This window comes from Neoarthrinium moseri (assembly GCF_022829205.1).
Source record: "Neoarthrinium moseri strain CBS 164.80 chromosome Unknown scaffold56_Wmoseri_CBS_16480, whole genome shotgun sequence".
NCBI lineage: Eukaryota > Fungi > Ascomycota > Sordariomycetes > Amphisphaeriales > Apiosporaceae > Neoarthrinium > Neoarthrinium moseri.
Genome location: NW_026055170.1, coordinates 24,519 through 48,298, shown reverse-complemented (window position 1 = coordinate 48,298; position 23,780 = coordinate 24,519). Strand labels below are relative to the sequence as shown.

Genomic DNA, 23,780 nt, shown 5'->3' with positions numbered 1-23,780 from the left:
AGCACAGCAGCTAACTTCTCTCAGCTTCAACTGCTGATCCCGAAGCCGAAGTAAGCAAACCAGGTCAGATCAGCGAGTCGGACTACCGGTGCAGCCCTTTCACTCATAAAGTACGTTTTGCGCAAGAGCTCTCGGCCGCCACGGAGAAGAGCCAATACCTGTTTTCTCAGATCATCAGATACAGTCAAACGCTACTGCCGACAGTATACTACTCCATCATCGGCTCGAAGCATACCAGTAACCATGGCAGCAACTACGGCCCCGCTATTCTTCAACTTGGCCGGGGAGACTGCATCCAGAGCAAATGAGACTTCTTTCTTCGGAGCACCAAAGAAGCACAGCTTGGAGACCAACTGGGCGACGATGGCAGACCAGCCCATGACCTCTCAATCCGTGTTAAGCCTTTTTGCCAATCAGATCCCCCTCGTTCGGGAGAAGAAGTTCCTGTCGACGGAGGAATGCCAGATGATGTACGATATAATCAAGACCCACGAATTGGTACGCCCCGCATTCGATCTGGTTAAAAGTGACCGAGGATGCTAATACGGCCACAGGGCAGCTACGACACGGAAAACACATGGCCACGTGTAGGAATTGCTGGCATCACTCAGTATGACCACATGCAAGGCAGGTTCTCCCAAGTGGTGCGATTCCTCGTCATTATGAAAGAAGGCTAACTTTGACGTGCAGACAAGAACGCGTACTTTGATGCCATCGAGGCAGCCCAGTCGCTGCAGAATCGATGGAAGAAAGAAGCCGGCGTTGACGTGCTTCAGCGTGTCATGGACAAACTGCAGAATGCTACAGGCATGCCTGTGCGGCGCGCAAGGGAGGGCGACAGGGAGTACTTTGCAGGTATTCTGAGAGCAGTCGATGCAGGCATGCACGTTCATGCAGACTATGCACCATATGTAAGTTATTGTGCTTGCCTCGAAGATGCCGTGTACACAATGCTAACCACACATGGGCAAATGTAGGAGGCGGCAGGTTGGTCTATCGATGGCATTGTCTCACAGCTCACCTGGAACATTCTCTTGAATGAGATCCCCGGCGGCGATACTCTTGTGTACGACCGCCAATGGCGCGCACCTGACGACGACCTGGCTTGGCGGAAGACGTTCCCGAGGGATTCGTATCACCCTCAGATGCTCGAGGGCCACACATTCAAGGCTGTGAAGGCAACCCCCGGAGATCTGACATTTTTCAATCCAAGGTGTGAGAACATGCCAATAAACATGAAGAGCAACCATCTAATTAATGTATTCACAGGAACTTTCACGAGGTAAAGGGGTGTGACACATCGAGAGACAAGCCTAAGCAGGCCATTCGATTCACCATAAGCTCATTCGTAGGCTACCTGCCGGCGCAAGGCTCGGAACCCGACACATTGGTGCTTTGGTCGTAGACCAGACATTTGGATAAGGGTCTGATTGGCTCAAGACGCAACGCTTTCTGATGTTGGGTTTAATAGGTTTAACGCCAAATGAGGGTCCATTATTCAGCGGTGGCTTCCAGACTTTCTGTCGCTTGTATAGTACAAAATGAGGTGGAAAATGTATACCAAGATGGAAATATGAGAAGTTTAAATCACTGATGTCTATTCGGAAGTTTTAAGTCCCTTTGAAACACCATACAGTGCTTGAGTTGCTAGAATCGATCCGCGAGTAGTCCAGCATTCATGCGCCTTAGGTTCAAAAGCACTAGCCCAACAAGTAGCCAGCCATTAAACTGAGCCACGTGGTATACAGGTAGTCACAACTGACTTTCACAGAATGTGCAGCTTGCAGCAGAAAATTCGCATCTCAAACCGGATGTTGTGGTGCTGAAAAGCGAGATTCCATGACCAACGGGTCACATCCCTGCGGTCTTCGCCGGAGACGGACAACTGTAAAGTTTGCTGGAAACTTTGACGTTTTTCTTAGACATAGGTATAACAAAAAGAATATTTTATACATAATCTAAGTATTTCAAGACGCCTTTACTGGCGCCTTCTGGTATCCATGACCGAGATGCGTGCTGTCTAGTATCCTACACATATGCACCCAGTCCAATAACTTTACAACAATCATAACTCCATGACCTGGTCATAACGCGTCTGCCTTTAATAAACAGTCTGCCTTGCAATCCCCCATCACTTTACCCAAGAACTACCACCCAGGCTTGATGTTTGTAAAGTCAAACTTTACAGATGCGGCACCCGCACGCCGGCTCAATAGAACCTCAGGGTCTTGCTCGGGCTCCGACATGCCGAGTGACATGTGCCCCTTAGGTTTTGGCACGATTCCTTGAGCCAGCATGCCGCCTTCTGGGCAGTCAATATCAAAACTAACCAACATCTTGACCAGCATGGACATGGCAACATTGAAGGCCAGGTACCGACCGGGGCAGATTCCGACGCCTGGGATTCCGAACGTGCCTAGCTGCCGTGTCATATCTGTGTTGACTTGTCCATCCTTTATCATGCGCTCCGGGTGGAAAGACTCGGGCTCCGGTCCCCAGATATCTGGGTTGAAGTGTCGTACTGCCATGGGTGATACCATGATGGAACCTTTCTTGAGTTCGTACTTGGACATGAACACAGCATTGTCGGTGATGTAGCGGGCTACGGGGACTGCGCCATTCATGCGCAACATCTCGTACCACGTTGCCAGGAGGTGGGGGCAATACTCGCGGATCTTGGCGGCGTCGATAACGGGGCTTCCTGTGCTTCCCTCGACGCCATCACAGTGCTCGACCAAGGTCCGGATTTCCGTAATGATCTGGGCCTTGAGCTCTGGTCTCGACAAGATGTACAGCAGCGTCCACTGGATCGCGGTCACAATGTTGGACAACACTACGGCCACCACGCTGATCTGATAGTCAACCCATGCATGTGGCTCATAGGCATCCCACTGGAAGAGGTGCTGGCGAATAGCGGCCAAGAGCCCTGCGGGCTTGGATGCTTCTTCCCCTTTGCCGTTCGACGTGGTCTTGTCGGGGCTCTTCTCGGAATCAACATGGCCAGTATCCAGCTTCTGCCGGACGAAAGCTCGAGCTCGACGAGCTTGGCTCGAGTTGAGAAACTCCATAGGGGCCATGAGATTGTGTAGGTTCCCTAGGAAGATACTGCATCGTGGCACCAAGTTATTAGCCACAGGACTTGCGATGCCAATCTGCAGAATGGTAGAGATGCAGGACAAAACTTACGATGTTTGCTCACGCAATTCCCGGTCTTGGAATGGACCCTCCTCGTCCCAGAACAACGACGAGAATGCACGGAGAAGATCGTCATAGATCCACGCTCCAAGGTTCAATTTCAGAGGAGCACCATCGGTGAACCGTTCATCCCAGTATTTTCCAACCCTCTCATCCACCCCAGCGGAGTAGTGCTTGAGGAGGCCCAGATCCAAGAACTGCGCCTTGAACACCTTGACTAGTGCCTTTCGGAATTCGTCGTCATCTGGGAGGCACATCCAGTGCTTGCTGCCGGGGCTGAGACCAATCGCCTTGTCGTATGCAAGCCAGAATCCCGCCATAAGACTTCGCTCGCGGGTTTTGGCGAACGCCTTGGTGCCGCCAAACTTTTCGGGGTGGATCACATACACACTCTTTCCGGGGAAATGTATCGTGCCCACAGCTGAAGTCATGGACGCGCTGTGCGGGTGTGAGCAAAATTCGACGAACCAAGGTTGACAATAGCAGAAGAAGAAGCAAGGGGGAAAAAAATTACTGACCATATCGGTACGTAGTACGGCAGGCCGCGCCGTATAAATGAAACAAGATGGCCAATGAATGGAACTTTATGTTTTATTTCTGGTGGCTCTGAAAGTGAGGAGGATTGTTTCGTTTCGCCTGTTACCATAGGTACAAGGACTTTATAAGTGATGAATGCACCAGCTACAAACACTAAGAGGCCCACAATGCCCACATTGTGCGCTGTGGGCGTTGCGGTGTGAGAGAACTCTGTAGACATGATAAGATTGGTGTAGGCCGGCGTGCACAGTGACTCGTGATGCAGTTGCGCTGGGCACTAGAAGGGATCGAATTTGAGTTAAAAGAGAATCGAGCCCAAGTTTCCAATGTCAAGAAATGGCTTCGAGTCTCTTTTGTCGTAGATCTCCATCTGCAACTCAGGGATCATAAGGCTTGGTGACATTCGCTAGTAAGAAATGGATTAGCGCCATATGTCCAAACACGTAAAGTCGCTGTCAGCAAATGGCGCGACCCTTACTACGCCAAGCGCTGTAGGATTTGGCGCAGCACTAAATACATACATATATCAGCAGTCCTACTCCTTCGTCGAATGATCTTCTCTATTTGCCTGCTGCGCGAGCTGACTTGAGCAACAATGTAGGCAGTGCCATCGCTTCGTCATGACTGCATGTGTGGCTAGGGTGCATTGTAGCTGGTCCTCGTGGCGTTCTCTCTCTTCGATGCAGTAAATTCAGTAAGGTAACCTATTCAAGCGGGTCCCCCTCGGAACTGTTCGACCCAGTGCAATTGAGCCCTGCTGTCTCTGATTGGCCGCATCGTATTCATGCTTACCTCGCGGGAATGCATGCCCGTTCCTCAAGGTGGAACTGAACTAGCTGTCGACATCGAGTTCCACGTGGTACTTACCTAATTCAGTTGGACACTCAAAGGTGCAGGGTGTGGTCAACTGGTGCTGCAGCCACGGTAACGGACTACGGACTGTGGACCATGCTGAAACTTAGCGTCGGGCCTTGGTTCACTGAGCTGTGCCGGTGCAGGTACTGCTTGAAGTTGACATTTACACCGGCACTGGTGACCTATAACACACCAGATACGCCCCGAGTGGGATGAAGCCAGGATAGACTATGGTCAATCCTATCAAGGGCATTTCAATTGAGTGGGCTGAATTGAGTATTGGCATAGCTATGCGAAAGCAAATATGTCAAAGTCTGAGTGTGTTAGCCGTAACCATTAAAGGCTGGAGGTACGGAGGTGAATGGACTATGGTGACTAGATTCACCTGGTGAAGAAGATAATAGATAATAAAAAATAGTTCTCAGAAGGCCAGGATTTTCAATATTCATGTCCTGTCGGATGGCGGGAATTCGTGGGCATGGATATAAGCCACACGGGCTCGTGGGCCTTGCGCTTCTTGATTATACTCCAACATAGCACCCGATGAAGAACTAAAATCTCTAAACCGGACACTGAGATGGAATTTGTTCGGACTCTTACTAGAAAGTCTGGTAAAAGGCTACAACATCTGCTACAGCTCGTTGGCATTGTATAATGGTTTCAAATTGGTAGTTCATTTCTCTCTGGGTAGATAATCAACTGGGACAGTCCGATATAGTGAACTACCAACCTACCATATCTGTGGGCCCCTCAGCGAAAGCTACTCGTTTTGGTGCTACTTGGTGCCCATGACCCTTTGCTAGAAGTAAGGTTCACGTGCGGTGTTTGCATTGTGCTAATTCTCCAAGGCAAGCACAAACATGAACTGAAGCACTCGAGAAGAGATGACTGGCCTCAATTCTCAGAAGGGCAAATGTGGCTGCTCTGCGCGTCACACCATAGAAAAGAACTTTTGATCATGGAGATGATCCTCCAGGACGTGAAATGTGTTTTGCCAAGAGACGCACAATTTGCGGTTCAGGATTAGTTGTATCATGTTCACCTGGCACCGGCTATGCTATCCTGAGGTTTCACCAGGAGCGAGTTTACACGTCCTCGCCACCAAGCGCCAGTATCCAATTTGTGTCCCTCAGCCCCCTAGTTCAAGGTCACTTTCCTTTCCTTTCAACCAGACTCCATATGACTGAAACGTGACACAATATAGGAAGAGGAAGAAAGGAAAAAAAAAAAAAACAGGAGAGAGAGAAGAAATCGAGGCTGAACGAAGCCCTGCGACGCTTCCGTCTAGTAGCTTCTTCAGTGTGTGCGTCGAAACCATACAGACTTAGTCACCCGATGCATACTTAGTTAATACATGTGGCAGATTCTCAAAACTTTAGATTCGAAGCATTTGTACAAGTTGTGCTCAGTGAACCAACCTTCACATGTCCCTCCAATATTAAGCAGGCTCAAATCAACTTGTAGACGATCCCCTACTTTAGTCCTCTCGATGCCGTGTCAGCCGCAGGGCACAGGTGAGAGTGAGTCAGTGGGGAACCGTGCAAGTGTTTCATGCATGACAAGTTTAGGCCCCACGTTGTGCGCACCAATCATGTTTTATTCCGGCCCAGCTAGATTTTGATCCGTGTGTGTGGCTTAGCCTTCTTGCCGTCAGTGACCTCAGCCCCAGATCCAGTCCGTCGGGCGACGAGCCTCGTGGCCCCTTCACCTGCGCATCTCTCCTCCATTCTGCGCAGATGATGATGCCTGGTGACTGCTTCTGATTGTTCAGTAGTTTTCCTCTGGCGATAAGAAGAAAAAAACCATGATAAGTTGTGTCGCTGCGCGCCAGTCATCAAACGTCACAAACAGGGCTACTCATGTAGTTACGTCAAGTCGAGATCTCTTATCGGCTTGCGCCGTTCCCATTCACACATGCCCCAAATGACCTCGTCAGCCGGCGACGAAAGAGGGGAAGAAGCAGCAATGTTCTATGAGAATCACCCAGTGTACGTTGAGCAGCGACTGAAGCTTGAGCCCACGTTCGCAGGCAAGTCGGCGCAGATCGCCACCCAGTTTCATCAGTTTCGCCAAGAGGTGGCCCCTGTGTCGCATAACAAGGTCTGGGAGAAGGACATCATCGCGGAGAATGACAATGTTCAAATAATCAGCAACTGGGCATCTTTCGATGTTCTGCAGTACCAGGACAAGCCCGCGCGGGCGGGCATGTCCATGCTGCACCTGCTCGCCATACCTAGGGAGGCAATAATAAACGGTGTCTATCTGACTGACAGGAACGTCAGCGTCATCGACGAGATGATCCACTTGTTTGAAGAGACGTGGGCAAAGCCTGAAAAACAGGACGAGATATTGCAGCACCAGATAACGGCCATCGACAGGCGCGCCAAAAACATGGAGGGCGAGCCCTTCGCAAAACAAGCACACGAAGCGGCGCGCGCGCACTATGACGAGCTGGTCGCCATGGTCAAAGGAGGCCCGGGGCTCGGCGTTGGGGATTTCCAGTACGGGTTACATCTACGGCCGGATAACAGTGCCGATTATCTCCATCTGCATATCATTGCCGCCCCGTACGAGTACCGCAAGTATAGCACGTCAGAACATGACAAGAAGACCAAGGATGCGGTTGAGGTCCGTGACTTCATTATCCAGGACGCGCGCACCTCCGGGGGAGGTAGCTCGAGAACCCCGTCCATCTCCGATGAGGCAGGTTTCCGATCGAGAGTGGACCCCATATGACTTGTTGGAATGATTTTTATGAATGACGCGGTTGACGGTTTTGGGGGTTCAGTCAGGGATCAGGTGTTCTGTGATAGAGTCTCACCCACGTAACGGTACGGCAGCGGTTTTCCTCCTTAGTAATACCTACATGCTTCCAGGCTTGACGTGCGCCGCCGGCGCCGACAGGAAAGCCATGTTCATCGGTTTCGATAAAGTCAAGATCCATGATTTGTGAGCGCAAAATTTCAAGCAGGCTCGCCTTAGTCAGAGTCGTCGACACCTAGGCTATCACTGCTAAAGAAATGTCGTGTGAAGACCAGAACGTAGTCCAAAAGCTTCAGGTTCTGTGAGTTTGGAGACAGCTGTCCGTATACTAAATCAAGGTTTGTGGTAGTTCCTATTATTTGCCACAGTTACAGCAAATTTCAGCCGATATTCATTGAATCATAACGCACACACGCGCATGGAACATATACATTCTTACCGCTACAAAGCACTCTTGACACTGCTTTACGATCATCGGCAATTACAAAGCATTCAATTGCTAAATTTCTGTATAAAATTAACCAAGCCCATATTTCCGTGCTTTCAAGATGTATCACTTTTGAAGAATTAGTAAAGAAGTTGATATGAAATACGGTAACGACACAAAGCTACCAGGAGTGTTTCCCATAGTACTTTACCTCTCTTGGCCTGTTTAGGGAGGCCAGACTACACCCCAATATGTTTCCTGAACCTATACCTGGTCGTAGAAACTCAGAGTTGAATCGAATGAAAGCCGAAGCAGAAAGATTCTGCCGAACAGAATGTGACAGCGTAAAATCAACTGCATGAGGATGAATCTGCGTAATGTTCATCTGTCGCTAATGTGGTTGGTGTGCTGCCGAGCTGTTTCGGCTGTGGGCTAGGCGGTGAACTTGAGATCCTGTGACTATTGCACGTTAGATTGGTTGCCTAAGGGGCTTCCAAGTCGAAGTCTCTGTCAGCTTAAATCAACAGCCAAACTGTCGAGGAGAACGGGCCAGCGTCTGGTTCAGATGCGACTCAGAAGAACTGGAAGCCAAGCGCGAGACAACGAGACTAAGATCAACGAGGACCGTGTATTCACCTCCGTGAAGCTATCAAGGTGAGTAGGAGAAATACTGACTAGGTAGACAGATGAGAAGCTCAATAACGTCAAGTCAATCAAGTGGGAAGTTTCACCATCCAGAGCCATGGTCAAGTATGCTGGGCAACTAAATCGATACATAACGCATTGATACGAGAACCCAGGTAAGATGCACAACCCCCTGCCGCATAGACCCACTTATGACGATGGCCGATCAGCTTTAGCTGGCGGGTTGCCAGTTCCAAGCCATTGGCCGGCATGCAAGCAGAGGGGAGAGCTGCAAGTTGGGGCGGCGCATAACAGGATACAGCGAATAGCTCGACTGTTTCACCGTTCCAGGGTCATCTTTTCCCACCGCCCCTCCTCCTCCTCCCTTTCTTTCGTTCTCGACACCCAAGTCTCTCATTTCCCGAGTGGAATCCACTGGATCAAACATAAACACAGCAAACCCCTTGACGACCCAGTCTTGTGTCACTCAAGACAGCAAGAGTCGATCCGTAAGCTGACCCTCAGTGCACACACACCCCCCAAGGCGCTCAGTCGCCAATCCTACATGGGTGTGAGTGAGTACAGTGCTGAACCCCGAATGTAGTCAACCCAAAGTCATAGCCATATTTGTTTCTTCGCGCCGCCTCAAGATGGCCTGCACCTCGTCGCACTCCAGCCTTGTAAACCGCAACGGCCCCGGCAGCGCAGCATCGTCGACGATCGAGAGCATGATCAAGGGGGAGGGCAGCGGCAAGACCAAGTGCATCGAGTGCGACGGCTACGAATGCTGCTGCATTCCGATTCCCTGCACCGTCATGTAGAGAGAGAGAGAGAGTCAGATGGAGACAGGGACACAGAAATCAGCTTTGTTCTGGCTCTGGCCCTCAAACGCCAATGAGTGAGTCTCATACGGGGGAGTCTCGACATCCACGGGACCAGAAAGTGCTCGGCATGGGACGGCCGGCGCGCATATGGCAGACAGCTTTCATATAGTTCCTCTGAATCTGGGGTATCATATAACAAATCAAGACTAGCTTTTCACCTCTTACACCAAAACTCCGTGTAATGCACCATGCTTAATGCCAACGGTGACGACTTGGACTTCGACGTCACCGGTTCTCGCCAAACAAAACGACGCCGGCCGGCGCTACGGGAATTCATCTGCCAGCAAGGCCTCGAGCTCGCCATCCAGATCCTCGCGCCGCTTCCCGCCCTCTGCCGCGCCGCCGAGGGACTCGTGGTCCATCTTCAAGCTGCCCAGCCCCTCCAGCAGCCGCTCGACCTTCTCCTTGACGTCGCGGATGGCGTTGGTCTCGGCGCGGGTGCGGTCGAGCTGGGACTGCATCATGGAGATGAGGGACTCGCGGGCCTGGTGGGGTCGGTACTCGTTGATGAGGTGGTGGAAGTTGAGGAAGAGGTCTCGGATGTCGGTGATCTTGGCCTCGGCCTGGATGATGGGTTTGGGTCAGCACCTGGTAGCATTGGGCGCCGTAGTGACACGGGCGCATGAAGCGTGAATGGGCAATACGTACCTCCGCAGGGTTGATGGACAATATACCCGTCAGCTCGAGGAAGTTGAGCAGCAGGCTCTTGGCCAGCCTCTTGAGGATGGTGGCGCGGTCAAAGTGCTTGCCGTCCTGGTCCCTCTCCTCGGGCTCTGGGAACAGCTTCTGGATGCCGGAGCCGTCGAGCTTGGGCAAGGTCTGGTTCAGGGTGTAATGGTTGCCGAAGACGCGCCACGCGCCGGCGTCGGGCGGGAGAGGCGGCTGCAGGAACCGGAGGTTGTGAGGCAGGCCGGCCAGGCGGATCGAGGCTGGGTCGTGATCGGCGGCGTCGCGCTCGACCTGCTCCTGCTTGAGGTCCTTGATCCTCGCGACATTGTCCGGCGTAAAGTCCTTCCAGAAGGGCGGCGGAGGGGGGAAGGTGCTGGATATCTGGTTCTGGGCGTCGTCGTCGTCGGCCATGGCGAACGCAGGCGGGGAGCGAGAGCGTGGCGCGGCTTCGGTGGGCTTGAGAGCAGACGGCAGACTGACGAGCAAGCAAGCAAGCTGTCCCGGTCGTGACGGAGGTTTCCCTTTTAAGAGTAACGCCGCTTGAATGGCAGGCGACGGACTGGAATGCGCGCACCCACGTTCATGAAGGGGCGGACAATCAATCGGTCGGTGGGTTGATTTACAGCCAGCTAAGGTCGAGGGAGGGATGGGAATGCCACCAAAGTGCACCAAACGGTTATGGGCCGTTCAGCGGCCTTCGTTCCGCCTCCAGGGCGCTTGGACCCTCGTCCCAGGTACCTGAACGCTGAAGACGGCTTGACTGGGTAGGTACCTAGGTAGCTTCAGGGGACGATGGCGGGGAGCGCTTGGGGAGCTTGGGGAGCTTGGGGAGCTTGGGGAGCTTGATTCGCTAACGATCAGCGCCGTCCGACAGCCTGCCGAGTGCCTGCCGCCCGGCTCCCTTATCGTTATCGGCCTTACCGCCTCGTTCTCAACGCTTCAGCTGACATCAGGGACGACTCCAGCGGTCGTAGTCGACGTATTGGACGGATGCATCCATGTACCTGGTCTAGCTGGAAAGCCACGGGGCTAAACACTGGGTCGAGCGAGCGGGTAGCCAGACGATAGGACATCACCACGGCACCCGAGCAAAACAGTCTTCCGCATTGAGCTTCCATCTATCTCCCCTTGTGTCGGCCATTGAGCTCTGCAGACCAACACCAACCCCCATCGTGGGCACACCCGTCCATCTCCCACCACGCGCCCCCTCCCTCAGGCCCGCAAGAACAACATACACAGCCCACTACCTCAGCTCAGGGCAACCATGGCCGACGCTCGCTCCCTCCTGCGGGCTCACCGCGCTGCCAATCGCGTCGAGCACCCCCATGCCGTCTACAGCGACGCCGGCAAGCTGCTGTGCAAGCCGTGCCGCGAGATCATCAAGTCCGACTCGCTGTGGGAGCCCCATGTGACGAGCCTCGCCCACCGCCAGAAGGCCGCTGCCGTCCACCCGCCGCCGCCGCCGCCCTCGACCGAGCCCTCCAGCAAGCGGAAACTCGACGATGCCGAGCCGATGGATGTCGAGGACCCCGACCGGGACTCCTCGTTGCCCAAGAAGCGGAACAGGACCGCCTCGTCCGCCGCCGAGCCGGACAAGGCCGCCACGCCGCCCGCCCTGCCCCGGCGCACCTCTGGCACCCCGGCCCACGGCGTCGAGATCTCGATACCCTCGCGGCCCGCGACGCCGCTCATAGGCGAGGGCTCTCAGGCGTCCACCCCCAATCTGCCGCCTCTCGGCCGGTCCCCATTGATCGGCTCTAGCTCCGAGAACGCCGTCGCAGCCAGCGCCAATGGCTCGGCAGCCGCTCCTCAGATCCCCATCTCGACGGAGAGCCTGGTCGTGCCGCAGACGGCGGCCGTGGCGCCGGCGCCAAGCGGCAATGTCGACGAGGCCGAGTGGGCCGCCTTCGAGGCGGAGATCGCGGCGTCCGAGGCCCGCCCGCCGCCGGCCACCATCGGGGCTGCTGACTACGCCGACGCCGTCATCTCGGCGCCCGCCATGACGGCTGACGAGCTCGCCGCCAAGTCGCAGGAGGAGGAGAACGCCCGCAAACGGCAGCTCCTCGACATTGAGATCGCCGACGAGAAGGAGGACGCCACCCGCGCCCTCGAGGACGAGTTTGACGACATGGCCCAGCTTGACGAGCGTTTCCAGAAGCTCAAGGAGCGCCGCGATGAGCTGCGCAAGGCCAGCATGGCCAATCTCCGCGGAGCGGCGGCGGCGGCGGCGGCCCCTGACAAGTCGGCCAAGCTGGCCGGCAAGGAAAACGCTGGCGCTGCAAATGGCGATGAGGCCGAGAGCGACGAGGACGATGAGGACGAGGATGAGGACTGGGACGATGCCTTCAGGTTCCGCGGCGTATAGGGTTCCCGTCGCAGACTTGGGCAGGGCGCAGGATCCTCGGGAGAACCGGCATTGCATCGCGCGCTGACCTTCCAGCCGCGTCACTACAGGGAGTATTCGGACATAGGCGGCGACATGGACATGGACATGGACATGGACATGGACGTGGATTGCATTGAGGATCAAGATCCGATGGACCTGGATTGAGAGAAAAACAGACACCCTCCCAGGATCGGAGAGGGTAAACCCCAGCTGGTTGATTGGGTCATAGCATTGAGCGTGGGCGTTGGTTCTGGCTTTTTTTGATTATCGTGTTTGGTTTCCCCGAAAAGCATGGCACTCGTGTTGTTATCCGGTTGTAATACTATATACTGTACACTACTAGTAGTACAATGCAACAATGGGTAGACGTCAGGTCAGGTCAGATCTTATATGGCTTGCTTGCTACTTACATCACATCACTCTCGCCCATTTTACCAACAGTGACAGCATTTGCGATGAGAGTTTGGGGAGTGACTGGTTAATTCTTACAGAGGGTGATCGCTAGTCGACGTCTCAATGGTCTTGAGTTGGCTTAGAGAACATCGTGCGACCAACAACCTCCACTACTCTACCGGGCACCTCACAACCCGACAGAGAGGAAGCCAGATCCTACCTTTGAGAAGCAAGGTGCCAGGTGCTACATTGTCCGGATACCAGTGCGTGGAGACGGCTGAGCTGGAGTATCTAAACAGTGGAATATTCGAAGGCCAAGTTGGCTATGCTGGGTATTGATACACGCCGGCCGAGGCCAAGCAAAACAATAAAAGTACATACTCATAATCGTACTCAAAGACCAAAGCCGTACAGGTACCGCTAGTTGCATCATACACACACGAACTCAACGAGTGAACGAGCGCACACATGCCAGGTGCCCGTCCATCCAAATCACAAAAACGCCGCCTTGTACCTTACCATCCCATCAGCCTTACCTGGCCTGGAAACACGCCCCCTTTATATACCAAGACACTACCGAGAATGGGGCGAAAGAACAGAGAAGATGAACAAGTTTAGAAAACAAGATACTCAACTCAACCATCGTGGCCCACGCGCTCCCAGAACCGGCGCAGCCGCCAGACCCTGCCGACGCCGCGGCTCTCCTCGGTGCGGCGGACGCCCTCGCCGCGCTTGCCGACCTCGCCGCGCCAGACGCCGCCGACCCAGCGCCGGAGGCCGTCCTTGAGGCGCTCGCGCTCGACGGCGCGCTTCTTGGCCACGAGCCCCGGCGCCACGTGGCCCTCGACGCACTCGCCCGGCAGCACGCCGCGCTGGACGAGCGACGCGGCCGTGGGGCGGAGCGGCAGGCGGCGCGAGAGCCGGATCGCCACCAGCGACCGGGCCAGCCGCCGAGAGATCTGCGTCGTGTGCGTCAGGAAGATGTGCCGCGCAATCAGGTCGCCCAGCGTGGGCCGGCACGGGGACAGAAGCAGGGTTGGCAGCGAGAGGCGGACACGCCGGAGGCGGTGGTGCTGGAGGATCGGCTGCAGCGACAGAGCGCGCAAGTGATGGTTTGTCTGCACAAACAAAATCAGTATCCAGATATGAGCTGCAATTTTATCCAGTGTAAGTTGTGCAGTTCTTCGGGTTAAATTGATAGTAACATGGTTGATGCAATGGAGGGTGGGTGTCATAAATCAGTACCCCTCGTGAGCATCAAGAGACGCGGAACACGGAGAATTACACAGTGGCTGAGGTCCTACAGTGGCGCCCGAAACAATACTTCGGATGTTCCAATACACAAGGAGATACGGGGAGTGAAAACGTTCAAACCTTGGGCATATGAGACGGGGAGAACTGGACTCCCCATGAATCTCGCCACAAGCCACAGTTACAGTATACCACGTCACAGACAGATGCAGGTTGTCAGAATGAGAAGAACCAACGTACCCTTGACGTGGCCAGGAGATCGCAAACCTCGAGATAACCCAAGATATGCATGAGCACCTCATTTGGCAGCTCGTCCAGGTTGAGCCTTCCATCCCATGCAAAGCCGTAGGTGTCTAGGAGGGTGCGAGATAGCCTCGTCATTGGACCATCAGCAGTCCAGAGCCCTCTGTGGTCCCACGGTGTTCCTGCGGCAGAGCAGCTAAAAGGCGTCAGAGCCGTTGATTCTGCAGCCGCAGGTTCTCGCGGTGACATTTTCGCCGAAGTAACCACGGGTTGGTCCATACATGTCCGCATCATTCCCTGGGTGTAGCCAGGGCCCTGCTCGATGATCACTTCCCCCTCGCCATCGTGATCAGGCTGACTGCCATCTAAGCCTTCCTTGGGCGGTGGCAACGTGCGTGAGGCGGCAGGATTTCCTTCTTGATCCTCCGGTACGAGGGGCAGCGAGGCATGGGTTGGAGGTTGGGTACCAGCTGGTCTTTCGTCCGGGGTATTACCTTGTCCTGCTACGTTTCTCTCACTGGCATCGGGTATCGGAGACGACGATGATGGATCAGGCAAGGTACAACGAGATAAGGAAGACGAGGGAACGTGGTCCAAGGGTGCGGCGAAGACAGGAGCTGCCGAGGTCACCAACTTCAAGTTGCGCGTCTGGCAGACGAGCCGGTGCGTGTCTGGATCCATGTCCTGGCCTGGTCTCTGGCCGGTATCTAATTCCGGGACGTTGCTTGCTAAAGATTGAGTCATGGTCCGGGGTCAAGGTGGTAGTGATGATCTGGCAGGAGGAGCAGGAGCAGTTGGCACGTCTAGGTATAGTTCCCGCGTCTCATCGAGGTGTCCTCGAGGGGGCGATGGAACACGGGATGTATGGCCCGGCGATGCTCCGTCGGTGAGCAGCTCGCCCGCCTGTTCTCAGGCAGGAGTACGAAGGCGTGGGGTAAGCTTGCCGCAAGCCCTCAGCAAGGTGTGATGGCATGCGCTTCTGTCCGGCCGGGGCGATTCCGATGTCCGCGTTCCCTGGTAGGCGAAGCAGTGCCAGCTGGCGATGGGAGATGCCCGCGGCAACAGGAAGAGGTGGGGGGCTGGCAGACAAGGAACCCAGACGCGGTCAGGCAGAGACCGGCCGTTCGTGGGATATAGTTTCCCCCCGGGGGGTGTCCTGGGGTCAGTCACGGCGGTGGTTCCTGACGGCCGCGAGGTATCAATCACATCTAAGGATGAGGCGGGCGGCCTGAACTAGGGTCCAAGGCAGCGAGTGTGTGTAGTGCGCTTATGTAGAGTGAGCCCGAAGGAGAAAGTGAAGCGCCGAGGGAGGGCTGAACTGGCGCATCCGGACTCACTCGTGATCTGGCGCGGGTAATGGCAATCGCAAGGCCCAAAGTGAGGGTCCGGGAGTGACAAGGTCGTTTCCACAAGGCTCGGCAAGGCCCGTCTCTTTTATGGAGGTTGACGCGAAGGAGGGCGAGAGAGGGGAGGCTGGCGGCCAGCCATGGGATGGGATGAGACGCGAGACTGCTGATGAACGAGATGAAGAGGTGTGTGTCCAGAGTGTGTGTAGTTGAGACGCCGATGCGTCACGGGGACAGGGATAAGACACAGGTGACGCAGGGAGATATGCACAGTGTGCGGGGCCGGCGGTGGCAGTGGTGCCCCCGCTAAAGCACAGCCTGGACTACAGTGCCGTGACACCCGCAGCGCGCTGTGTTCCCCCTGTGGTGAGATAGATCCATAACCCTGGATGGTGGCAGGCAGCTGGGTCGCCGCCCATTCATGTGATCTATCCAACGTCTCTTGGCCAACACGGACGGCGCCGCGTTGATGTGAGTGCACGACGCGGCACGAGAGGCCTAACACGCGCTTCACGATGGGAGGCATTCATTTTCCGTCCGACCTCGCCCATGCTGGGTAAATATGGCACCCGAGGGACGACACAACGGGTCGCGGGCTTGGGAGCCTGGGACGCTCTCGCGTCCTGTCGGGTCTACATTGGCGCGGCCACCCATCCCAGCCAGCCAGCCGCCCGGCCGGCGCGAACCAAGCCCAGCTTCATGTTGACACCAGGTCGACTCAAACTAGCCGCGTCAAGTCAAAGCCAGCCTGCTATTTCAAGTTTCGGCCGTGGCCAGCAGGTCGGCCTGCATGTATGTGCGTGCGTGTGCACACTTGGGACAAAATGCCGGCACACTGGACACTGGCAGGCTCCTGTGTGTGTGTGTGTGTGTGTGTGCGCGCGTAGTGCATTCGAGGTCCTCGAGTGCTGTCTCCCTCTTTCTGCAGTGACGTCTGCACGTCAATTCGGGTAAGTCGATGCAGAGCTGGATATACGGATGTAACTTTACCAACTTGGGGAGCGCCGCCCTCTCTGCTATGGTGTGTGTGTAGGTACCGAGGTGGGCAAGGTTTGTATTTCCAGTCCCTCGAAACGGGGAATGGGGGTATTGAATTGGTGGCCCAAGTTCCCAGCTGCAGATGCTAGGCTGGTTCGGGCTAGTCTGTCGGGACAGACTGCAACTCTATGCTGCCCTCTTGAGCTGGCATGGCCTCTTCGGCTAACTCATCAGCGAATATACCTCCCCAGGTAGATTCACTGCGGATTTCTGCACATTGCTGCACGCAATGCACGCAAGATAATCACCCAAGGCCGTCGTCGTCGTGGGACCGCCAATGTCATGTTCCGAGCCTGAGGATACAGCTTCCACATGGATGGATGGACGCAAGCGGCTTGTCGCAATGCCGGAGTATGTGCGTTGGTGGTACCTGGCATATAGTCAACGTGCTCATTTGTGCCAATGTACCTGGGAAGCCGACCGCCGCGGCCGTTCATGTCGAGCGAGTTCAGTCTGGACGCTACTTGGTCGCCAGGCGCGGGGGATGGACACATGTCGGTCGTGGGCTGGCCTCGGGAATGGGCCACAACACTTGCAGGCGGCACCCTGCCACCCCAAATATCTCCTCTTCAGCTTGCATCGAAGCCCAATGGAATGTTTGCTGCTGCTCATGACGATTGGGCTTCAATCAGATATACCCTCGCCGCGATGTGCGGCTGAAGGGGCTTCCTTCCTGACTCGTGGGGTGGAGTTTGACCCCAAGCCTTGACAAGCCCTCCGCTGTATACTAGTCACGGTAGCAGCACTCAGAGTACCCGCAATCCAGACACTTCTTGCGTCATCCTCTGCCTTTTCGGTGTAGAGCAAGGGGTGATTGAGATGCGTGCTGGATAGGGACATCCGAATTGCCCGCGTTCCAATGGGCGGTGCATGGGGCCATTTGGAGATGGACGGCTGGCCGGTGACAACTCATCATAGCAGGTTAAACTAGAAAGGTTGCTTTGGCCGGCTGAGCCAACAGGGTTTTACCCAGCGAGATTGGTATGGAGCTCGGTATCAACAGGTGCAAAATTTTCGAACCACCGTCTCTGCCTCGAAACTTGACGCGTGCGGCACACACGCTGCCTAATTGACGAATCGCGTCTCCCTTGGCCCATGCCGGAGTGTTGCACAGCGTCAGACCAGAAGCTTGTGACCCGAGCTGCCAGAATCGCCATCCGCTCGGCTTCGTCCCATCGCTTGCCCGTCAGTAATAGCCGCAAGCCGCAGCTGTCTGCGTTATCACGGGATTTGGAGACGGTGTTGTGGCGGCCACATAATGGGCCGCTGGGTACGTCCTGCAGCGGCCACCCCCTTGGCCTCGTGGGGTGGAACCAATGAGCTGTTCAACACGCCATGGATGAGGCTGCAATGGAAACAGGTACTGCTTGGCCGTCGAACGAACCCATGGCGCAGCGATGGTGTTCGCGCGCAGGGTCCAGGGTGGGAGGCACCCTGGGGGTATTACCTCTTGTACTTCCCACCAGGCCCCCGACTTGTACCACTTCAAAATGGCGTAGAACATCTGTGGATAGGGATCCCATTGATCAGGTACAAACCACTAACCCTGCCATTGGGCAAGAGTGCATTGTTTTGCCAGGTCTACATCTTCGAGATGCAAGACATGAACCCTTGCTCATGTGATTAAGGGAGACTTCCAATTTGTTGTACTTTTAGCACGCTCTAGGAATGGTAAATAGCTTGCATATTCTTCTTCTCCACAAGTCAACCTAGCGTGGCAGTGTGTCACACACAAGATCGATCATCCCACATCCCAAGATACTCAGGTGAAGGGGTAATAATAAGTGGCGAAGGTGACGTTGTCACTAATAATCAAGGTCAAAGTTCATGTTTGTCAGAAGGCGGAACGGCCCGCGTAAACAAGGCCAGGCAGGCCACCATTGAACGCTAAAGGAGCAAAACAAAAACAGGCCTCTACGAAAGGCCTTGTTGACACGGTAATTGAGAGTGCTATATTTATCCACACGGGTATCTTTGTGGCAGTCGCTACATCTAGCGTAGTAGTTCGTTTACCAATATCCCACAAGACAGGCTAGTTCCCAAATACCAGATATCTTTACATCATATCTGGAACCATGTCGAACAAGCTAGATTTGTGAAAGCCTTGTTACACCAAACGAAGAATCCAGGTAATTCGTAGCAAATGGCTAAGACTTGGCACAATCCGGATGCGTCTCTATGTGGTGCTGTCTTCGGAAAAGGAGCCGGGACAGTACACTGCATCAAGTTGTGCCATGGTGGCGTCTTTCGTATTGCTGGACCTGGGCTTCTATGAGAACAAGGTTGGCTTATATGCCAATTACTCGTACTGTCATGTTGGCTTGGGTGTCAATCCCGATCGAACGAGTTAATTCAAGCCAACAGAGGCAAAACATTTGGAACTGCTCAGTGACACAGAGAGTCATCTTGACAGGCCTTGACGCTCTTTTGCGGGCCATTACGGACTCCCTGGTAACAGTGTAATTCCTAATTATCCCATCAATAAAGCCGGAGCCCTGTGAATCGAGTGCCTGTTATAGAAGTGCCGGAAGAATGAGATTGGGTGTCCCAGGAGTACGGATCTTGTGACTCTGCATCATGTAGAGTCTCCACTCAGGGCTTTCTGGCGGCCCAATAATTCGATGACGAAATACTGCACGATCGATGTTGGCCGTCTCACTGGCCCTCTGAGGTGTGTACTAGACAAAGTTTAGCAGAAAAAAAGCGTGGATGTGGGCCTGGTCGTCCTGATGGGCCTTGCCACGTTGGCCGGGCCCAACCACCCCCCGGTTGAAGATCCTTGATGATACTATCCTGTTCTAGCCGACACTGAAGACCAAATACAGAGACGAAACCGGTGTCTCCTTTCGTGAGTGGCTAGCCCTGCGGCATACTGCGGGATGGTCGGTGGTATCCTTTCGCCCATGTCTGAATCGAGGAACTGGCCGCAGAACAGGCGGCCTACTACCGTCGAGTCCAGGGGTGTTCCCCGTCTAGTCCCAGGATCGATGTGATCGGGCGTGGTCTGTTGCAGACTATGCGTTGTCGTCGTATGGGGATGGGTTTCGATGGCATCCGGAACGCCTTTGACGGCTACATCGCTTGTGAGAAAGCCTTGCGGGTGCGCTGTATATGTTAGCTGCAAGATACTTGGGACTGCATCAGAGAACATCGTCAGTCCCGAGTGGCTTGCTTCAGTTCTGGACAACGCAGAGTGACCCATGAAACGATGGGAGCCGTCAATCGGATGATCCCTGGTTTTGGAAGCAGGAAGGGAGTGGCGAGGGACAAGGCCCTGGCTCCTGTCAAAAACCCTGCAACAAGATATGTTGACGTCGGAGGAGAACGAACTATACCCCCTAGACCATCCCATCCCATGCTGCACCGTGGTTGCCGACCGCAGGAACGGCGGCTGCGGGGAATAAGTACGAACAAAAGCGGGTAGATTTAGGCGTAGTGGAACTCGGAAGTCAAAGATGAACGTCAGGAAAACCCGTGATTTTCTTCTCATGCCTGTCCTGCAAACGATGTGGTGCCCGATGGAGGCAAGACAAGGTCCGAGCCGCGACTAGCCACCATCCGCATTGGTTATGTGGGACCAGGGTGTTTGGGATGTTAGGGCCTGACCCCCCCTGGCCGCAGACGGCAAGATCAACTTGCTGCGTGCAGCGGGAGACATGGCTCGGTCTGTAAGTCGTATTTGGTTGTGCATGTTACGCACATGGAGACTCCTGTCGAAAAACGTTAATGAGGGCCAATAAGGGGCGGGCGACAGATGGGGCCCTGGCGTCTTGCCCTACAGGGTATTCCTCGAGTCAAAGTACTGACCCAGGTGGGGAAAGTATCGTTCAAAATTGAATAGTTCTCCGCGACGTGGCATTCGAATAGCGTCCTGGGAGGCGTGCGCAGGTTGGGCGGCGGAAGAGAAGCGCAACTGGTATGCAACCCAACATACTAGATAGGTTGAGATAATCCCCACCAATCCTTGGTGACACTATGGATATGTCGGGTAGAAAGACGGAAGCGGCAGACAAGAAGTTTTTGCCAACACACATATACAATCGTTAATGTAAGTATCGACATTTCCTTGAACCAACATCCAAGCCTGGAGCTCGATTAGTCAAGTATAAAGAGCAGTTGTTGCCCGGTCGAAGGGTCCTTCTCGATAGTCGTGGATGAGTTCAACCACCTCGACAACTTCGTGTGGCAACGTTCGTTTATCGTTTCGCATTATCGGCTGTTGTCTTATGTCAACGTTGGGATAGAGAGAAAGAAAGAGTCCGTACGTCCAGATAGGGTTCCAACCTCGGCGGGAATGGGTCGGCTGTGCGGAATCTATAACTGACCCCTGGCTAGCACCTACAACACCCTTCAAACCAAAAACCCCCGACCATGTGTTATTTCGACCAGACCCGGTGGTCGTGCGGCTTCTGGCGGTGGGGCCACTTCCGCCAGCAGTGTACTAAGGAATATCGGACGGGCGAGACGTGCGGGATGAAACTCGTATACATGACGAACCACGAGGCGGACATCTGCAAGCTCTGCAAAGACATGGAAAAGAAGCAGCGGAAGTACAACAAGCTCGAGAGCGACATATACCGGTGGCAAAGGGAGGGCAACCGCACCGCATCGATCGAGAAGGCCCAGAGCGAACTGTATGATGTGAGCAATGCCATCCAGACATTGCAACACCAACACTGGACTCGCTTGTGCAGCACGTGCTGAAAGCCCACCCGGGAGGGCCCAGCGATAAAGCGAAGGGAAAATCAAGTCCGACAGGGAGCCTGTGCTATTCTAGATCAGCGGGAGGAGTGCGTCAGTGGTTGCATGGCATTGCGTCGTGACACCGAAAAATTACAGAGTAGCCTAAAGAGGCAGGGAATCTTGGTCTGTTAGTGGTTGGGTTACAGGTTTTTTTTTATCTCTCTTTGTCTTATTTCCCCGAGGCGTTTTTGTCTTTGGCGCGGAATGCCCCCAAGATTTTGTACAGATAGCGTATGGATCGAGAGTCTCCAATGGGAATAAAGTCATTGCTCTCACAAGTCAAACTGATCTCCCGTGGTCTTGGGTATAGGCCTTGGTTGATGGTGATTTCGGGCACCGAATTCAGAAATCGTAGCCGTAAGATCTTTGGCCCAGCACCGCCCTGGACGCAAGTAGTCGCCGAAGAGACATCAAATAGCCGGGGTGGACTGAAGCCCGCAAGGGGGCCAGCGAGAAGACTTGAATAGTGGATGGTCGATAGTCATGGAGAGAGGACTAGAGAGGACAGCCGGGAAGCCAAATGCCTCAGCGAGATGGGCGACGGGACAGAGGGGTAGCAGGCCATTTTGGACTCGGCAGTCTCTGGGAATGCCGTCCCCAGCAGCGACTGACGGTCCTCGAGGAGCCAAGGTAGCATACCCTAATCCGTACAAGAAGTGGGAACTGCGGGTAAGTGGATGGATTAGGGAATGGGCCGGGCAGTCCCGTCTGAATGGTCAAATCCACGGACGCACAGACTCCCGCGCAGCAGCCCTGGATGCTGGGTGCACAAAAACGGGCGCCGTTTTGCTCCAGTGACAGGAGAGACGATCCCACGGGCGGCTAGGGCTCGCTGCTCGCCCAGACCGCATCCGTGGCGTCACGTTTTTCCCACGCACCGAGGCCGGAGAGTGGAATAGTGGTTCAAAATCATGGCATTACTGACAGAAGGAAGGAAAGAATTCCGCTAGACTGCGGGCCGCCTTTATACAACTCCACCTCCGCGCAGAGAAGGGGAATGGGCACGTGGCTGGTACTCTATGGGCCTTCGCGCCTGGAGGAATGCGAATCTGCCGCCTGATTGGCCGCTTCCGGGCCAGCTAAGAGCGAGAAACCCAATGAGACATCTGCTGACCCGGCCTGTGTGTAGCACAAGAATAAACTGCCCCTGCGTGAGCCCCGTCGCAGGGCGTAGAAGCCGCGCAGAACGGAGTCAGTTGCCGCTTCAGTCTGCTGGCCGGGCCACGGTAGATTTTAGGTCCAGCGTCCACGGCAAACCATGCCGCCAGCGCGTCTCAAGTGGCATCAAGACAACGGGCCAGCCCTCCTTACCACCACCTGCTGATTGGCAAACTCCTCACGTCATAGCCGGACCGAGTCCTCACCATCGCATGATCACTAATCCGCTCCTATGCCTGTTCGCCGACACGCGCGGCAGCTCACGCCGCAGCATCGGCGAAAGTGCCCACAAGAGGCTCCCCTGCACCTTCCTTGACGCTAGGCGCCTTGCCTTGCATTTCCACTGTGTCATCGTCGCTCAACCAGTCCACGTGGCCCTGTAGAGTGGCGGTCGAGAGATCGTCATCCGCCGAAAGCTTTGAGAGAATGGTCTGATATCGAGAAGAGCGAGCATCCTGGCCAGATAACACGGCCGGGTGGGCCTGCTGCTGTTCCTGCGGTGTGATTTCGAAGATATCAACCAAGTTGCTTGGGTCGGATCAGCCCACGACACATGTCCGCAAAAAAAGGGGGGGGGGAAGGAGGGAGCATACTTGGATGTCCTCGCTACCACTTTCTGCAATGCTTCGGTCTCGCGTTGCGACTCAAGAGGGTCAGCCTGTGCATTGACGTTCTGGTCCCCAAAGCTGCCGTATTGAAAGTTGTTCGGGTCGTCGAGGAGAAGGCGGCCTTCGTCGTCCTGCGTATCCGACAGTGTCAGCTGGTGTGCGCAAATCGTGAGATGCCGCGGAAACCCCAATCATACCTCATCGTAGGACTCCTGGCGGCCTCGGCCGAGACAGGACGCGCAGACGCCCATGTTGGCGCAGACAGAGCGGGTAAAAGAGAACAAGGAGGACGAGGACAGTTGTCCCGTGCCAATGCCTAGTAGGCGAAAACCATAAGGATCGGATAATCTGCCTGGGGGCTGGCAAGAGTTAGAGCGGCCGCGCGGGGCTGCCTGAGGTCAGATGGAGGCGATATGAATTACGCGACGAGGCTTGCAGGTGTGAAGCCATCGCGGCATCCGATGCGCGCGCGCTCACGGACGGCTGCCGATGCGATAGGTCACGTCACGAAACTGGCCCGTGCGCCGCCAGAGCAACGCTGCACAGCCTGAGGGAAGCGGCCGGCCGGCAGGAGGGATCATGGATATTCCGGCGCCCACCTGCAACCTGGAAGCCCACGGTGCCGAAGCGGCTCCGGCGCCCAAATCCAACAGCAATGCG

The 23,780-nt window shown here is 55.0% G+C and overlaps 8 protein-coding genes across 8 annotated transcripts; 4 read left to right on the top strand and 4 right to left on the bottom strand.

The window, feature by feature from the left end:
• Positions 1 to 243: 243 nt before the first annotated feature.
• Positions 244 to 1,405, top strand: JN550_010588 (uncharacterized protein; the record flags this gene model as incomplete). The annotated part of the gene is made up of 5 exons (XM_049308859.1): positions 244 to 498; positions 555 to 644; positions 696 to 911; positions 978 to 1,213; positions 1,270 to 1,405. 5 exons carry the CDS (start codon positions 244 to 246, stop codon positions 1,403 to 1,405), a joined length of 933 nt encoding a protein of 310 aa, XP_049167393.1.
• Positions 1,406 to 2,147: 742 nt separating this feature from the next.
• Positions 2,148 to 3,626, bottom strand: JN550_010587 (uncharacterized protein; the record flags this gene model as incomplete). Its single annotated transcript, XM_049308858.1, has 2 exons — positions 2,148 to 3,105; positions 3,187 to 3,626. 2 exons carry the CDS (start codon positions 3,624 to 3,626, stop codon positions 2,148 to 2,150), a joined length of 1,398 nt encoding a protein of 465 aa, XP_049167392.1.
• Positions 3,627 to 6,552: 2,926 nt separating this feature from the next.
• JN550_010586 (uncharacterized protein) lies at positions 6,553 to 7,323 on the top strand (the record flags this gene model as incomplete). Its single annotated transcript, XM_049308857.1, has 1 exon — positions 6,553 to 7,323. One exon carries the CDS (start codon positions 6,553 to 6,555, stop codon positions 7,321 to 7,323), a length of 771 nt encoding a protein of 256 aa, XP_049167391.1.
• Positions 7,324 to 9,548: 2,225 nt separating this feature from the next.
• On the bottom strand, positions 9,549 to 10,365 carry JN550_010585 (uncharacterized protein; the record flags this gene model as incomplete). The annotated part of the gene is made up of 2 exons (XM_049308856.1): positions 9,549 to 9,848; positions 9,934 to 10,365. The coding sequence occupies 2 exons, from the start codon at positions 10,363 to 10,365 to the stop codon at positions 9,549 to 9,551; spliced, it is 732 nt and encodes a 243-aa protein (XP_049167390.1).
• Positions 10,366 to 11,218: 853 nt separating this feature from the next.
• JN550_010584 (uncharacterized protein) lies at positions 11,219 to 12,319 on the top strand (the record flags this gene model as incomplete). The annotated part of the gene is made up of 1 exon (XM_049308855.1): positions 11,219 to 12,319. The coding sequence occupies one exon, from the start codon at positions 11,219 to 11,221 to the stop codon at positions 12,317 to 12,319; it is 1,101 nt and encodes a 366-aa protein (XP_049167389.1).
• A 1,049-nt stretch (positions 12,320 to 13,368) lies between these two features.
• Positions 13,369 to 14,971, bottom strand: JN550_010583 (uncharacterized protein; the record flags this gene model as incomplete). Its single annotated transcript, XM_049308853.1, has 2 exons — positions 13,369 to 13,851; positions 14,225 to 14,971. The coding sequence occupies 2 exons, from the start codon at positions 14,969 to 14,971 to the stop codon at positions 13,369 to 13,371; spliced, it is 1,230 nt and encodes a 409-aa protein (XP_049167388.1).
• A 6,011-nt stretch (positions 14,972 to 20,982) lies between these two features.
• JN550_010582 (uncharacterized protein) lies at positions 20,983 to 21,315 on the top strand (the record flags this gene model as incomplete). Its single annotated transcript, XM_049308852.1, has 1 exon — positions 20,983 to 21,315. The coding sequence occupies one exon, from the start codon at positions 20,983 to 20,985 to the stop codon at positions 21,313 to 21,315; it is 333 nt and encodes a 110-aa protein (XP_049167387.1).
• Positions 21,316 to 22,772: 1,457 nt separating this feature from the next.
• Positions 22,773 to 23,371, bottom strand: JN550_010581 (uncharacterized protein; the record flags this gene model as incomplete). The annotated part of the gene is made up of 3 exons (XM_049308851.1): positions 22,773 to 23,040; positions 23,106 to 23,251; positions 23,318 to 23,371. The coding sequence occupies 3 exons, from the start codon at positions 23,369 to 23,371 to the stop codon at positions 22,773 to 22,775; spliced, it is 468 nt and encodes a 155-aa protein (XP_049167386.1).
• Positions 23,372 to 23,780: the final 409 nt, after the last annotated feature.